This window comes from Canis lupus, chromosome 10 (genome assembly GCF_048164855.1).
Source record: "Canis lupus baileyi chromosome 10, mCanLup2.hap1, whole genome shotgun sequence".
In the NCBI taxonomy this organism is placed as follows: Eukaryota; Metazoa; Chordata; class Mammalia; order Carnivora; family Canidae; genus Canis; species Canis lupus.
This window is the reverse complement of record NC_132847.1, coordinates 21,241,277-21,257,622: the sequence shown is the minus strand read 5'-3', so window position 1 is coordinate 21,257,622 and position 16,346 is coordinate 21,241,277. Positions and strand designations below refer to the sequence as shown.

The following is a 16,346-nucleotide window of genomic DNA, read 5'->3' as shown; positions in this document are numbered from 1 at the left end:
CCCACCCCCCGCCCTCCTCCCCTTCTACCACCCCTAGTTCGTTTCCCAGAGTTAGCAGTCTTTATGTTCTGTCTCCCTTTCTGATATTTCCCACACATTTCTTCTCCCTTCCCTTCTTTTCCCTTTCACTATTATTTATATTCCCCAAATGAATGAGAACATAAAATGTTTGTCCTTCTCTGACTGACTTACTTCACTCAGCATAATACCCTCCAGTTCCATCCACGTTGAAGCAAATGGTGGGTATTTGTCATTTCCAATAGCTGAGTAATATTCCATTGTATACATAAACCACATCTTCTTTATCCACTCATCTTTCGATGGACACCGAGGCTCCTTCCACAGTTTGGCTATTGTGGACATTGCTGCTAGAAACATCAGGGTGCAGGTGTCCCGGCGTTTCATTGCATCTGTATCTTTGGGGTAAATCCCCAACAGTGCAATTGCTGGGTCGTAGGGCAGGTCTATTTTTAACTCTTTGAGGAACCTCCACACAGTTTTCCAGAGTGGCTGCACCAGTTCACATTCCCACCAACAGTGTAAGAGGGTTCCCTTTTCTCCGCATCCTCTCCAACATTTGTGGTTTCCTGCCTTGTTAATTTGCCCCATTCTCACTGGTGTGAGGTGGTATCTCATTGTGGTTTTGATTTGTATTTCCCTGATGGCAAGTTATGCAGAGCATTTTCTCATGTGCGTGTTGGCCATGTCTATGTCTTCCTCTGTGAGATTTCTCTTCATGTCTTTTGCCCATTTCATGATGGGATTGTTTGTTTCTTTGGTGTTGAGTTTAAGAAGTTCTTTATAGATCTTGGAAACTAGCCCTTTATCTGATATGTCATTTGCAAATATCTTCTCCCATTCTGTAGGTTGTCTTTGAGTTTTGTTGACTGTATCCTTTGCTGTGCAAAAGCTTCTTATCTTGATGAAGTCCCAATAGTTCATTTTTGCTTTTGTTTCTTTTGCCTTCGTGGATGTATCTTGCAAGAAGTTTCTGTGACCGAGTTCAAAAAGGGTGTTGCCTGTGTTCTCCTCTAGGATTTTGATGGACTCTTGTCTCACATTTAGATCTTTCATCCATTTTGAGTTTATCTTTGTGTATGGTGAAAGAGAGTGGTCTAGTTTCATTCTTCTGCATGTGGATATCCAATTTTCCCAGCCCCATTTATTGAAGAGACTGTCTTTCTTCCAATGGATAGTCTTTCCTCCTTTATTGAATATTAGTTGACCATAAAGTTCAGGGTCCACTTCTGGGTTCTCTATTCTGTTCCATTGATCTATGTGTCTGTTTTTGTGCCAGTACCACACTGTCTTGATGACCACAGCTTTGTAGTACAACCTGAAATCTGGCATTGTGATGCCCCCAGATATGGTTTTCTTTTTTAAAATTCCCCTGGCTATTCGGGTCTTTTCTGATTCCACACAAATCTTAAAATAATTTGTTCTAACTTGCTGAAGAAAGTCCATGGTATTTTGATAGGGATTGCATTAAACGTGTAAATTGCCCTGGGTAACATTGACATTTTCACAATATTAATTCTGCCAATCCATGAGCATGGAATATTTTTCCATCTCTCTGTGTCTTCCTCAATTTCTTTCAGAAGTGTTCTATAGTTTTGAGGGTATAGATCCTTTACCTCTTTGGTTAGGTTTATTCCTAGGTATCTTATGCTTTTGGGTGCAATTGTAAATGGGATTGACTCCTTAATTTCTCTTTCTTCAGTCTCATTGTTAGTGTATAGAAATGCCACTGACTTCTGGGCATTGATTTTGTATCCTGCCATGCTACCAAATTGCTGTATGAGTTCTAGCAATCTTGGGGTGGAGTCTTTTGGGTTTTCTAAGTAGAGTATCATGTCATTGGCGAAGAGGGAGAGTTTGACTTCTTCTTTGCCATTTTGAATGCCTTTAATGTCTTTTTGTTGTCTGATTGCTGAGGCTAGGACTTCCAGTACTATGTTGAATAGTAGTGGTGAGAGTGGACATCCCTGTCTTGTTCCTGATCTTAGGGGAAAGGCTCCCAGTGCTTCCCCATTGAGAATGATATTTGCTGTGGGCTTTTTGTAGATGGCTTTTAAGATGTTGAGGAATGTTCCCTCTATCCCTACACTCTGAAGAGTTTTGATCAGGAATGGATGCTGTATTTTGTCAAATGCTTTCTCTGCATCTAATGAGAGGATTATATGGTTCTTGATTTTTCTCTTGCTGATATGATGAATCACATTGATTGTTTTACGGGTGTTGACATTTTTCTTTTTTTATTTATGGTTTTGTTTGAGTTCTCTCTCTGTCTTTGATGAGTTTGGCCAAGGGTTATCAATTTCTTGATTTTTTTTCAAATAAGCAGCTCATGGTTTCATTGACGTGTTCTGTTGTTTTTTCAATTTCTATTTCGTTTATTCTCTGATCTTTTTTATTTCCTTTCTTTTACTGGTTTCTTCTAGCTCTTTTTAGATATTAGGTTCGATTGTTTATTTGAGATTTTTCTACTTGTGGTAGGCCCATATTCTTATAAACTTCCTTCCTTCTTAGAACCTCTTCTGCTGCATCCCAAAGGTTTAGACCATTGTGTTTTCATTTTCATTTGTCTCCATGTATTTTTCATTTTCTCTTTGATTTTTCAGTTGATCCATTCATTGTTTAGTGACATGTTATTTAACCTCCATGTATTTGTGTTCTTTCCAGATTTTTTTTTTTTTGTCATTGATTTCTAGTTTCATAGCGTTGTGATCTGAAAAGATGCATGGTAATGTCTCTCATCTTTTTGAATTTGTTGATACTTGTTTTGTCATCTAATGTACAATCTCTTTTGGAGAATGTTCCATGTACAGTTGAAAAGAATGTGTATTCTACTGTTTTAAGATGGAATATTCTAAATATATCTGTTACATTTCTCTGGTCCATTGTGTCATTCAAAGCCACTGTTTCCATGCTGATTTTCTGTCTGGTTGATCTGTCCATTGATGTAAGTGGGGCATTAAAGTCCCTTACTCTTATTGTATTACTGTGTTACTTTCCTTATATGCCTGTTATTAGCTGCTTTATGTATTTGGATGCTCCCATATTGGGTGCATACATATTTATAATTATTATATCTTTTTGTTAGATTCTCTTTTTTATTATATAGTGTCCTTCTTTGTCTCTTGTTACAGTGTTTGCTTTAACATCTATTTTGTCTGATATTAAGTATTGCTATACCAGGGGACAGGGGATACTGGCCTTCTCTAGTTGATTTTGTTGGGGTTCTCTGTGCCTCCTAGATCTGGATTTCCATTTCCTTCCCTAGATTTGGGGATTTTTCAGCTATTATTTCTTCAAATTTTCTACATCTTTTTCTCTTTCTTCTCCTTCTGGGATCCCTATAATGTAAATGTTATTATGCTTGATGGTATTTCTGAGTTCCCTCAGTTTATTTTAATTTATAATTATTTTTTTCTCTCTCCTGTTCAGCTTAATTGCTTTCCATTATTCTGTCTTCCAGGTCATCCATCTGTTTTTCCATTTCCTCTACTCTGTTCTTCCATCTGGTTTGTTTTTAATTTCAGTTATTGATTTCTTCATTTTTGATTGGTTCTTTTTATGTTTTTAGTCTCTTTGTCAAGAGTGTCACTAAGGTCCTCTATTCTTTTCTCAAGTTCAATGAGTATTTGTATAACCATTACTTGAAATTTTCTTTCAGGCATGTTACTTATCTCCATTATTTTAGGTGCCTTGCTGTGATTTTTTTTTTTCCTCTTCCTTCATTTGGCATATTTCTCTGTCTCTTCATTGTCTCTGTTTTTATGTGTTAGGAAAGTCAGCTATGTCTCCTGCTCTTGAAAGTAGTGGCCTTAATGAAGAAGAGGTCCTGGAGTATCCTGGAGTGCAATGTCCCTTGTTCACCAGAACCTGGAGCTTCAGGGATGTTTCCTATGTGCATTGCATGTACTCCATTGTTGTGGCTGAACCGCATTTGCCTTTAGTCCAGTTGTGTACTATGACTCTCTTTGCCTGTTGTTGGCAGAGTTTGGTTCCTGTGTTAGTGGGCCAACCTGGGGCTGCTATGTGCGTGATGAGTCAGACCAGCCATTTTCTGGAGATGTGGTAGCGTGGAACTGCAAAGGTGCTTTGCCTCTGCCATCGTCAGAAGCTAACGTCGGTGGATGGGGCCTGCAGTCAGACCGGATGTCTGCCCTCTGCCCACTGCTGGTACCTCAGTTGAACTGATGTGTATGGTTGTCTTAACCTCTCTCTTTGTAGGAATCACTTTGAAGTGATCCTGGCCCCTATTAAGGCCGCTTGCATATTGCCAGGTTTGTGCACCACTTTGGATGTGCTCTGGCCAAGGGAATATTGGAGGAGGCAGGTCTGCAGGAGAAAGCAAGGGCAGGTTTCCTGCTAGTAGCCAGGTTTGGATAGGTCTGTGGTGTGTGTGTGGGGATCTGAAACCAGGTCTGGTTGGAGAGGGGCATGTACGGAGGAGAACACAGGGGTGGGGTGCTGTCTTATGAGTTGCAGTTTGTTGGCCCTGGGCTATTTCCCCCAGGTGTCTGCATGTCTAAGCTGGGGGGCGAAGGGGGGCAGTGATGCTGGAATGGCGCCTGCCAGCTCCTTTGTTCCTGGAGAAGTCTTCCAGGGAATCCTTGCCCCTCCCACACATGCTCTGAGATTAGTAAACAACTCTCCCTCCCATCTACCCTAGGCATTTTTTAGACTGCTGTATCTCCATGTGTGTGGTGCTGTTTCTTTAAGAGCAGAGGCTCAGTTTCCTCTGCCCTTCACTCTCCCAGAGCTGAGCCTACTGAATTTTGAAGTTCTAGGTGTGAGGTTCCACTGACTATAGTAATCTGCGAGATTAGGTCACTGGTTTTTAAAAGCCAAATATTATGGAGACTTGTCTTCCTGTGCGGGCTCCCTGTGCTTGGGGTGCCACACCTAAAGGTCTTTTTTTCTTATACCTCTTTGAGCCCACAGTGTCCCTCCTTCATGTGGACAGTCCTGTGGTCCATACTATATAAGTGCTGATTATTTATTTGAATTTCAGTTGTGGTATAGAATCATGAAATAACATATAGGAATCATGAAATAACATAGGAACATGAAATAACAGTTATGTACCCCCATATCTTCCCTCCTCCCATCCGCTTCCCCTTTCAGAAAATTTAGTCCTAAAACCATTTGGTAGGGCTGAACACTAATGTCAGTTGTTGGAGGTATGGTGGCCCAGAGCAGAGTATTGAGCTCAAGTAAGTTGAAGAGGGCATCTCCATAAGGTGCTACTTGATACAGGATTGGATAGGGAAGATACCCATCTTGGCTGTCTGAGCCAGAGGAAAATGTCCAAGCACGTGAGGGAGTGAATATGAAGAACTGGTTTCATATGAGGCACTTGATTAAATAAATATATAGAAAGGATAATGAGAGGCATGTTTTTTTGAATCTTAGAAAAGGGAGTTGTCAAAGGAACACAAAAGCCAGCTTGAAGGGGCTGTCACTGGCTTAATAGGGAAAACTCTAGCATAAAAACAAATAATGATAGCAACAGATTATAACCTGTTGAATGAAATAGGCAACCATGAGTTTATATAAACAAATTGAAATTTTGATGAGAAAAAGTATATATAAGGCATATAAACAGCATATGAATTTCACAATCCTCTCCCTAACCAAAATATTATTAATGACGAAGAAGAGTTTGTTTACAGTGATCACTAGATACTGATCACTAGTATCAAGAATATTATCATTAATGGGCATTGAGATCATATGTCACATGAAAAGTGGCTGTGTTGTGGTTGTGTTGAGAATGTCCTTGTTTGTAGGAACTACACATTTCAGGTATTGATATTTTAAGAGTTCATAGTACATCAGGTAGTCAACTTCCATTTGGTTCAGAAAAAAAATTTTAGAACAAAAGTTGCAAATTGTGATTATGTGTAAAAAAGTTAATAAAAATTATAATCCATTTATAGAAAGCCAGGTTTTTTTCAGTGATATTTATAGCTTATTTTTATGCATTATTAGAGTGTGTTGTTTTTGTGGGTTAAGTATGGCATCATTCCTTTAGGAATGAAAGTAAGATAAAGAAGGAAAACAGAGTCCTTTTTGTTCTACAGTGGTGCTCATAGAAGGCCTGTCTACCTGAAAGTTACTGATTGTGCCCTGTCCCCTCATAAGACCATATTTCACTGAAGTTGTTGCTGTTTGGATTCAGAAAAGCCTTGACTTCAGAATGGGAGAGAGAAAAGACACTGGACAGCTGGGGAGTTGGTAGGAGAGAAGAAGGGTGTGTGTGCGTGTGTATGTGTAGTAAGAACTTTTATGTACACTTTTATGGACATGTTTATGCTTTAGTCCTGAAACTGATGTATGTTTGTCCCTTTCCTTCCTATAGCAAATTGCTTCATGGTTCAGAGATGGATATACAGAATTCCCTCAGCCTGGAATATCTTTCTAGCCCTCCTACTTTTCTTTTCACCTTAACTCCTTTGCTTTTTTCTTTTTTTTGTAGTCCCAGCTTAGATGTCACTTCCTTGGTCTCCCTAGACTAAGTTCTCTCTTGAGTGGTTCAATTAAACATCATTGATCCTTAACCTCTTCATTTTTTTAATATGGGGATAATAATAATACTTCATTGAATTGTGAGAAGTAAAGGAGTAACTATATGTAAAATGGAATAGTACCTGAGTAAATAGTAAGTGCTATATGAGTTAGCTGTTGCTAGCATAATTGGACATATTTGAAATGTATATTTCATTATACATATTTGTCTAATTATTTGTTGAATGTCTCTTCCTCCCATAGAGATTGTTAGTTCCATGAGGAAAAAGACTATTTCATTCAACTCTGTTTCTTAGTTACTGATACACATAGTACTGATACACATAGTACCACGCTTTGTTAACTTACAAAATGGTGGTCTACAATAGGGGATAATTCAGGCCCACTGAGTTTGGGTTTTCCCCCCAGTTTTATGGAGAAATAATTGATATTGCTCCATAGGTTTTAAATGCACAGCCTTATGGTTTTATTTACATATACTGTGAAGTTATTATCACCATAGGTTCAGCTAACAGTTATCTTCTCATATAAATAGAATAAAAAGAAAAGGAAAAAATTGTTTATGATGAAAACTGTTAGAATTTACTCTCTTTAACAACTTTCCTACGCTATCATATGGCATTGTTATCTATAGTTATTGTGTCGTACATTACTATCCTTTAGTACTTATTTATCTTATTACTGGATATTTGTACTCTTTATTTTTTTTTTTAAGATTTTATTTATTTACTCATGAGAGATACACAGAGAGAGAGAGAGAGAGAGAGAGAGAGGGGCAGAGACACAGGCAGAGGGAGAAAAGCAGGCTCCATGCAGGGAGCCTGATGTGGGACTAGATCCTGGGTCTCCAGGATCACGCCCTGGACTGAAGGCGGCGCTAAACCGCTGAGCCACCTGGGCTGCCCATATTTGTACCCTTTGACCATCTTTCTCCAATGCCCCTCCCCCTGCTCTCCACTTCTGGTAACCACAAGTCTGAACAATATTTGTTTCTCTCTGTCTGAGGTTTTGATTAGCATAATGCCTTCAGGGTCTGTCCATCCTGTTACAAATGGTAGGATTTCCTCATTTTTTTACAGCTGAATAATACTATGTGTGTATATATATATATATATCACAACTGTTTTATCCATTTATATGTTCAGATAAGAACTTAGGTTCTTTCTATGTCTTGACTATTGTAAATAATGCCATGAACATGGGGATGCAGATGTATTTTTCAATGAGTGTTTTTATTTCCTCTGAATGTGTATTCCCAGATATGGAATTACTGGATTGTAATGTAGTTCAAGTTTTAATTTTTGGAGGATCTTCCATGCCATTTTTCATAGTGCTGTACCAATTTACAATAGTGCACAAAGTATCCCTTTTCTCCACATCCATGCCAGTATTTGTTATCTCTTGATTTATTGATGATGACCATTCTAATAGGCATGAAGTGATATCTCATTGTGGTTTTAGTTTCCATTTCCCTAATTATTAGTAATACTGAGTGTCTTTCATGTAAACCCAGCTAGGTTTTGCCTTTTAGTATATTATAGAACCTACTAGTTCTTATAACCTTGGTGAAGTTACTTAACCTCTCTAGGCTTCAGGTTTCTTATCAGTTAAACTGGGTTATAATATCTACTATCCTGAGTTTTATAGAAAATCTGCTTAAAGGCCTATCATTTTGATGGTGATCATTAAGTGGAAATTTATTAAGTTGTGGCCACAAATATCAGTACTAAGAATATAAATATTTTTAATAAATCTCTAAATGAATTAATATAAATGGAAATATCTAGTAAGATTCCTGACTCCAAAGTAGGCATTGAGTTATTTCAGTAGGCATTCAGTAAGCATGTGCTAGTTCTAGACACTGTGTAGGGCACTTTATTTATTTATTTATATGTAAGTATGTAATGAGAATACACACACACACACATACATGTCCTTTAAGTGTCACAAATACTCTATACTCATTAGGTAGGGTTTTTGTCTCCATTAAATACATAAGCTTAGAGAGGTCAGGTAAATTCCTAGGAGCCAGGATTTAAATACGTGTCTATTTAGTTATAAAGTCCTTCTTTTTAGTTTATCATGCTGTCTCTTTACATTTTTGGTTAGAGATAATTTTGGAATTATCATGTGTTCTCTTTTACAATGCCATTGGTGATGGTGGCAAGTATAAAATTAATTGGTCTTCAAAAATTGTGATTTTAGTCAGATTACTACTACTGAAAACCTACCTGAGTTCTTTTTATGTGGAAGAGTGTATATACTCGTAACTGTGATAAAGCACCGGAATACTTTTAGGAGTATCAGAGTCTTTGGTGGATTGCATCTTTAATAATTGTGAGCAGTGGAAGCTTTAGAACCTTTTGGGGAATAAGAGGAAAGCAAGACTTTAAAGAAAAAGGAATAGAAATACATGATTCTTTCATACTACACTTTTGTACAACCTTCTGGTCCTAAACTCAGCTATTACTAAAAATTTAACTGTTCAATACATTAATACATTCTTATCTCAAAACAATAAACATATATTCATATATGTTAAGACACCCCACACACATTTAGTAAAATATGAAAGCTTCATTTGCATTTCTTCTCCCATCCCTACATCTCTCCATAGAAGTTTTTTTTCATAAAAATGTGTTAATGTTAACTTGTAATGAGTGTATTATTATATTTAAATGAATTAATGTTTTAAAGTTTCTCAGTTTTAATTTCTTATTTGGAAAAATATTGATATAATTCACACAGAGACCTGAATGTGGTTTGAGACCAAATAATTCCAAAACTGCTACAGTATATTAAGTCACTAGTAATGAATATTGTACGCCATAATAATCTAGAAAAACCATCACTTGATAATGTTGGTGAGAAGAGCACAATATAACATCCACAAGAATAGAAAACAGTCCTGGAGAAAATGCAGTAAAATGCACTCTATCAAATCACTCTATTTTGAGTTATTTCATACTTGGCTTTTTCAAAAGTTTTTAATACTATAATTAAACTTATATATGATGAAAAGTGTATTAAAATATGAACGGGCATAATATCTCTATTTCAGAAACTCTGTAGTGATGCTCAAGTAAAAGTCTTTGGGAAATGCTGCCAACTGAAACCTGGAGGAGACAGTTCTTCCTCATTGGATAGTTCTATGACTTCATCTTCTGATGTAAAAGACCAGTGTCCTAAGTACCAAGTAAGATCATTGATGTCATTTATTTTTCATTCATTCACAAATATCTTTGAGTACCTACAGTGTGTTGTGTACTATCTTAGAGACTGAGGATACAACAGGAGCTAGTCTTTATCCTCCTGGGGAGGCAGGTAGTTAAACAAGTAAGTTGATACATTTTGATAAATCTTAGGAGAAGTTCAGAGAACTATAGCATAGATAGCAAGGAGAAATTTCTCCCTTTCCCAATTCAGATTTTTGGGGCTACCAGAATAATTAATTTTAGATAATTTTAAATTATTGAAATATGAATATAAACATAAAATAATACAATTTGGCTGTAGTGTGAAATTAAAGTATGATTGGAAGTATACACATGCAGAAATGGGCATTTATTTATATTTTTCAGAAGTAATGTGACCCTTCTTTTTAAAATACAAAATTAAACAAATTAGTACTTAATGGGAACTTCTGTATAAACTTGTTATATTTTATGTAAGATTGTTTTCAGACAATGTCATCTATATGAATTTATTTGTCTCATCCAGCTTGCATGAATGAATCACAAGTATTTTATATTTAGCAATACCAACATAGAATTCTGGGCCTTTAAATTATTTGTAATTAGGTAATTACGTTTGGATGGGAAGAGACCCTTCTATCATGTCAATGTGACAGTGTATGTGAAAGATCTCCAAAGTTTTTCAAAATCTAGATACTACTAGACTTTTCTCCTGTCTTCCCCGTTTCTCCTCCAGCTTAAGCATGATACTTTAGTAAATTCCTAATAGTGTTATGCTGTGTGACTTCATCATATTTATACCAGTTTGGATGTTTGCTGATTTGATGAATTGTGTAAACTTGTATTTCAATATGGTCCTGGAAATACGCTTTTTTTTTTTAGCAAGAGACATTGAATTATTATAGCATATAGTTCACTACACTTGATAAAATGTGATTTCGGATAGCTAGAACATGATCTTTGATTTATACAGATTATTACAGATTAATAGCATCCAGCAATAAGTAATTTTTAAAAATTGGCCTTTTATATAAGGGCCTTATAAGGCATAAAGGTAATAATAGCACTTTTTAAATGAGAACTTTTATTACAGATTATGTCACATTAAAATATATAACATGCTAGTGACATGATAATTATTTCATATGTATTAGAGCAGGCAAGGAGAATCTTTACTGGCAAACTATATGGTTTTATATAATTCAAATACCAATTTATTTTTACTGTATTTTGCTTCCTGAGAGCTTGTTTCTAGTTTTTGTAGTAAAATCTATAAATTCTGTGATACTTAAATTCATAATAATTTTGAAGATAGGCATTGATCTTTTTAAAAAAACAACAAACCTTCACACTTCATCGCTAAAAAAATTATTTGGCACTGTTTCTAAAATGTTGTTCTTAGTACCCAAACCTTTGTGTTTTGAAATAAAAATTTTATCTTAACCAGATACATGGATGAGTTCTTTCAGTAACTAGGTATATAAAAGGTGATTTTTGTCTTAAACACTAGCTTTGTGTCTTTATTAAAACAAAATAAAGACTACATGGCACCTTAAGAGAGAAAAAATAATATATAAATGAGTATATATAAAAACTAATACAAAATAGTTCTGTATAATGAAATAGATTGCTATTTGAAGATGCTTAAGAGAGATAACAAAGGTAAATGTAGGTTTTTTCTAGCCCAGGTGGGCAATAAATAAGCAGAAGAGTGGAAAAATCCCATAAAAATAAAAATAGTATGCAGATGTATTCCCTGGCCTCCCATGTAAAATGGAGGTCTTCATCACTTTATTGTTATCACCAGAACAGTCTTTTTTAAAGTATTTTTTTTAAACTCCTACTAATTTTTTTTTTATGATGGAATGGCTTAGTGAAATTCGCGAATAATACTCAATTACTGACTTCTATAGTTTAGGTCCTATTCCTCATCACTTATTGTATAACTGTGTAAATTAGGAATCGCTATTCCTAGGGATTATTTTGTTCTTGTGACAAGAAGTCTGAAAGGCCCTCTGAGTATGAGACATGGGCCTCGAGATGGCTTTAGAACCCAAGGCATCCTTATCTTTCTACTTAGCCAGAGTTAATGTGTAATCTCATTGACTGGGCTTTTGTTGAATGCATATAAACACATGAATTCTGAAAGCTGCTACTCCAACCATTAGTTTAACCCTTTGGATGTAGAAACCAACTGTCAATTCGTCTACAAGGGAGGCTATGAAATCCACTTTTTTATTGTTGTTGTTAGGTACATTGTTGCCCTGAAACATATGAGACCTCAAAAAATAAGGAATAAGATATATTGTGGGTAGTTAGTGTTATTGACCACAGTATCTAATTAGTAAGTAAATGTATGAGTTCAATTTCACCCTTTTTTCTGACTCCTAAATGATGACAAAGAGGAATGGAAAGGAATAACTTCTAATTGGATTTCTTTGAGAACAAGACATTCTAATGTTTTAAATAAGTCCTTATAAAAAATAGCAAAATAAATTACCGTGTTTGTAGATAGCTCTTTTGCACAGTAGGAGCGGTAAAAGCTGTACTGCATGTTCACTGAATTGAATTTCTTATTTTCTGTCCTGGAAAAACATTGCATATGTATGCACGAGATGTAGTTAACAGTCAGTGTTCATTTAGGCATTAAGCATTATTATAGTAGCAAAAACCTGGAAGTAACCTAAATGTCCATTAGTAAGGGAAACTGTAATTTTCATACTGTAGAATACTATGCAGCTCTTCAAAAGGAGTCTTTGTATAACGATATGGTTAAGTCTGTAACACATTGTGCAATGAAGAAACTCAAGCTATAGAACATTGTATACAATGTAGAATCACTTTTTTAAAGAGTATATAGAATTATAAAGAATAACTACAGCAAAGGAATTTTCAGTAGAACTCAGGATTTGAAATAGGTTGTAAATTCTGCAGTTCTATTAATGTTACAATTATTTTTTAGGGTTCTCGGTGCTCTTCTGATGCCAATATGCTTGGAGAGATGATGTTTGGCTCTGTAGCAATGAGCTACAAAGGGTCCACCTTAAAAATTCATCAGATCCGGTGAGGGCTTTTCTGATTTTTCATAATCCATTTTAGAACATGTAATTTTTGAAGATGAGAGAATTCCCTGTAGTCTTCACATAGATTGAACATGTCAGACTTACAGTGTTTTATGGGGTTCATGCTGCTTCATGACTGTTGTAACTATGGAGTGAAATCTCTGTGATTTATGTCTTTTTGTGGGGGAGAGGGGCATAGAGAGAGGGGGAGAGAGAATCTTCAGCAGACTCCATACCATAGCATGAAGCCTGACACGGAGCTCAATCTCCCAACCCTGAGACCATGACCATAGCCGAAATCAGAAGTCAGATACTTAACTGACTAAGCCACCCAAGTGTCCCTAATTTGTAATAAATTGAGAAGTTCCTTGTGTTTTAGTTTTGATCTCTCTCTGTCCATTTCTTTTCCTTTGTAGTTCCCCTCCACAACTTATGCTCAGCAAAGTTTTTACTGCACGAACTGGCAGCAGTATCTGTGGAAGTCTCAATACGTAAGTGATTATGAATGCTGAGAAAAATGTATTATTTAGGACATGCAAAGCATGAAAACTAATAAACTATTCTCAGGGTTGCAGTTTCAATTGAATTTTCTTCCATTGCTTAAATCTGAAAGTTTGTGGAGGCTAGACTTTTTTCTTTTAGCTTTATTGAGATATAATTGACATGCAACACTGTAAATTTAATGTGAGCAACACATTTATTTAATATGTTGCAAAATGATTACCACCATATAATTAGCTAACTAATACCTCCATCTTGTCAAAATTATCGTTTCTCTTTTGTGGTAAGATCAGCTAAGATTTACTCTCTTAGCAACTTTTTTTTTTTTTAAGATTTTATTTATTTATTCATGAGCGACACAGAGAGAAAAGCAGAGACACAGGCAGAGGGAGAAGCAGGCTCCATGCAGGAAGCCTGATGTGGGACTCGATTCCAGGACTCCAGGATCACGCCCTGGGCCGAAGGCAGTCGCCAAACCGCTAAGCCACCCAGGGATCCCCATCTTAGCAACTTTCAAGTATATAAAATAACAGTATTATTAGCTATCGATAGCATGCTATACATTAGATCCCAGAACTTACTAATTTTATAACTGAAGTTTATACACTTTGTTACCTCCCCATTTCCCCTACTCTCAGCCCCTGGTAACCACCACCCTGCTTTCTGTTTTTCTATGTTCAATTTTTTATATTACACATGTGAGTGATACTATACAGTATTTATATTTCTCTGACTTATTTCACTTAGCATGATGCCCTTAATGTTCATTCAGGTTGTCTCAAATGGCAGGATTTCCTTTTCTCATGGCTGTGTGTGTGTGTATGACATTTTTATCCATTCATCTTTTGATAGACATTTAGTTTGTCTCCATTTATTGACAGTTGTCACTAATGCTATAGTGAACACCTGAGTGCAGATATCTCTATGAGATCCTTATTTCAGTTCCTTTGGATATATATCTAGAAGTGGGATTCCTGGATCATATGGTAGTTTCTATTTTTAATTTTTTGAAGAACCTTCATACTGTTTTCACAGTGGCTGTATCAATTTATATTCCCACCAGCAGTGCCCAAGGGTTCCTTCTTCTCCATACCCTGTCCACCACTTGATATCATTTCTTGTCTTTTTGATGTTAACTATTAAAAAAGGTGTGAAGTAATACCTTTTTGTGGTATGATTTGCATTTCCCTGATGATTAGTGATGTTGAGCATCTTTTCATGTACCTCTTGGTCATTTGCATATCTTCTTTGGAAAATTGTCTATTCAGTTCTTCTGAATATTCAGAAGTATTAATTTTTTTAGATTTTTTTTTGCCATTGATTTTTGTGGATTATTTATATATTTTGGATATTAACCCTTCATCAGATAAAGGATTTGCATTTTTTTTACCATTCCATAGATTGCTTTTTCATTTTGTCAGTTATTTGCAGTATAGAAGCTTTTTGTGTGATGTATTCCCATTTACTTATTTTTGCTTTTGTTGCTTGTGCTGTTTATGTCATATGTAGAAATTGTTGCTATGACCAGTGTCAAAGAGCTTTCTTTCCCTTATGGTTTCTTCTAGAAGATATGCAGTTTTGGAGTCTTTTGTTTATGTCTTTAATCAATTTTGAGTTCATTTTTGTGAGTGGTATAAGATAATTTAAATTTCATTCATCTGCATGTGGTTATTCAGTTTTTCTGTCATAATTTTTTGAAGGTACTATCTTTTCCCTGTTAAATGTTCTTGGGTCCCTTATCAAATACTAGTTGACTGTATATGCAGGGTTTTTTTCCTGGGCTCTTGATTCTGTTCCATTGGTTTGTGTGTCTATTTTTATGCCAGTACTATACTGTTTTGATTACCTGAACTTTGTAGTATAGTTTGAAATCAAAAAGTGTGATCTCTCCAGCTTTGTTCTTTTTGTCAGGATTGCTTTGGCTATTCAGAGTCTTTTTGTAGCTTCATACAGATTTTAGGATTTTTTTCTTATTTCTATGAAGAATGCCATTGGAACTTTGATAAGAATTGCATTGAATCTATAGATGACTTTGGGTAATATGAACATTTTAACAATATTTGTTCTTTCAACCTCTTTTTGGAGGATTTTTTTCGTGGAAAGATGTTGTATTTTGTCCTATGCTTTTTTGCATCTATTGACATGATGGTATGATTTTTATCTTTCATTCTTTTAATGTGGTAATTATCATTTATTGCTTGCATCCTTGCATCCCAGTGATAAATCTTACTTGATCATATTAAATGATCCTTTTAATATTCTTTTGAATTTGGTTTGCTAATATTTTGTGGAGAATCTTTGCATTTATAATAATCAGGAGAAGTGGTGAAAATTTTCTTGGTTGTCAGGGCAATGCTGGCTTTGTAAGATGTGTTTTGTAGTGTTCCTTCTTTTATTTATTGAACAGTTTGAGTAGAATTGGCATTAATTCTTCTTTAAATATTTGGTAGAATCTACCAAGGAAACCATCTGGTCCCTTTGGCTTTTCTGTGTTGGGAGGTTTTCTTTTCTTTTCTTTTTTTTCTTTTCTTTTCTTTTCTTTTCTTTTCTTTTCTTTTCTTTTCTTTTCTTTTCTTTTCTTTTCTTTTTTCTTTTCTTTCTTTCTTTTTTTTTTTTTCTTAAGAGTTTATTCATGAGAGACACACAGAGAGAGGTGGAGACATAGGCAGAGGGAGAAGCAGCCTCCCTGTGGGAAGCCCGATACGGAACTCGATCTCAGGACCCCAGGATCACGCTCTGAACCAAAGGCAGATGCTCAACCGCTGAGCCACCCAGGCGTCCCAGCGTTGGGAGGTTTTTGATTAATGATTCATTCTCCTTACTTATTATTGGTCTGTTTCGATTTTTTATTTCTTTATGACTCATTCCTGGTAGGTTGTATGTTTCTAGGAATTTATCCCTTTCTTATAGGTTATCCACTTTATTGCTGTATAACTGCATATAGTAGTGTAATATAAAGTTTTAATTTCACTCATTTGCATGTGGTTATCCAGTTTTCCTATCATCATTTATTCCTAAAATGTTCCATGCACACTTGAGAAGAATGGCATTC

The 16,346-nt window shown here is 35.7% G+C and overlaps 1 protein-coding gene and 1 long non-coding RNA gene across 8 annotated transcripts in view; one reads left to right on the top strand and one right to left on the bottom strand.

Moving 5' to 3' along the window:
• The window catches only part of FNIP1 (folliculin interacting protein 1), a 154,999-nt gene that overhangs the window by 79,996 nt on the left and 58,657 nt on the right, over positions 1-16,346 (top strand). For all 7 annotated transcript variants that reach the window (XM_072840904.1, XM_072840903.1, XM_072840906.1 and 4 more), the window contains 3 exons: positions 9,599-9,733; positions 12,694-12,794; positions 13,210-13,284. In XM_072840904.1, coding sequence (XP_072697005.1) covers positions 9,599-9,733; positions 12,694-12,794; positions 13,210-13,284 — 311 coding nt within the window. The remainder of the gene's footprint in view (positions 1-9,598; positions 9,734-12,693; positions 12,795-13,209; positions 13,285-16,346) is intronic.
• The window catches only part of LOC140641305 (uncharacterized), a 68,224-nt gene continuing 64,108 nt past the window's right edge, over positions 12,231-16,346 (bottom strand). The window contains exon 5 of the long non-coding RNA XR_012037852.1: positions 12,231-12,316. This is a non-coding gene — a long non-coding RNA (uncharacterized lncRNA). The remainder of the gene's footprint in view (positions 12,317-16,346) is intronic.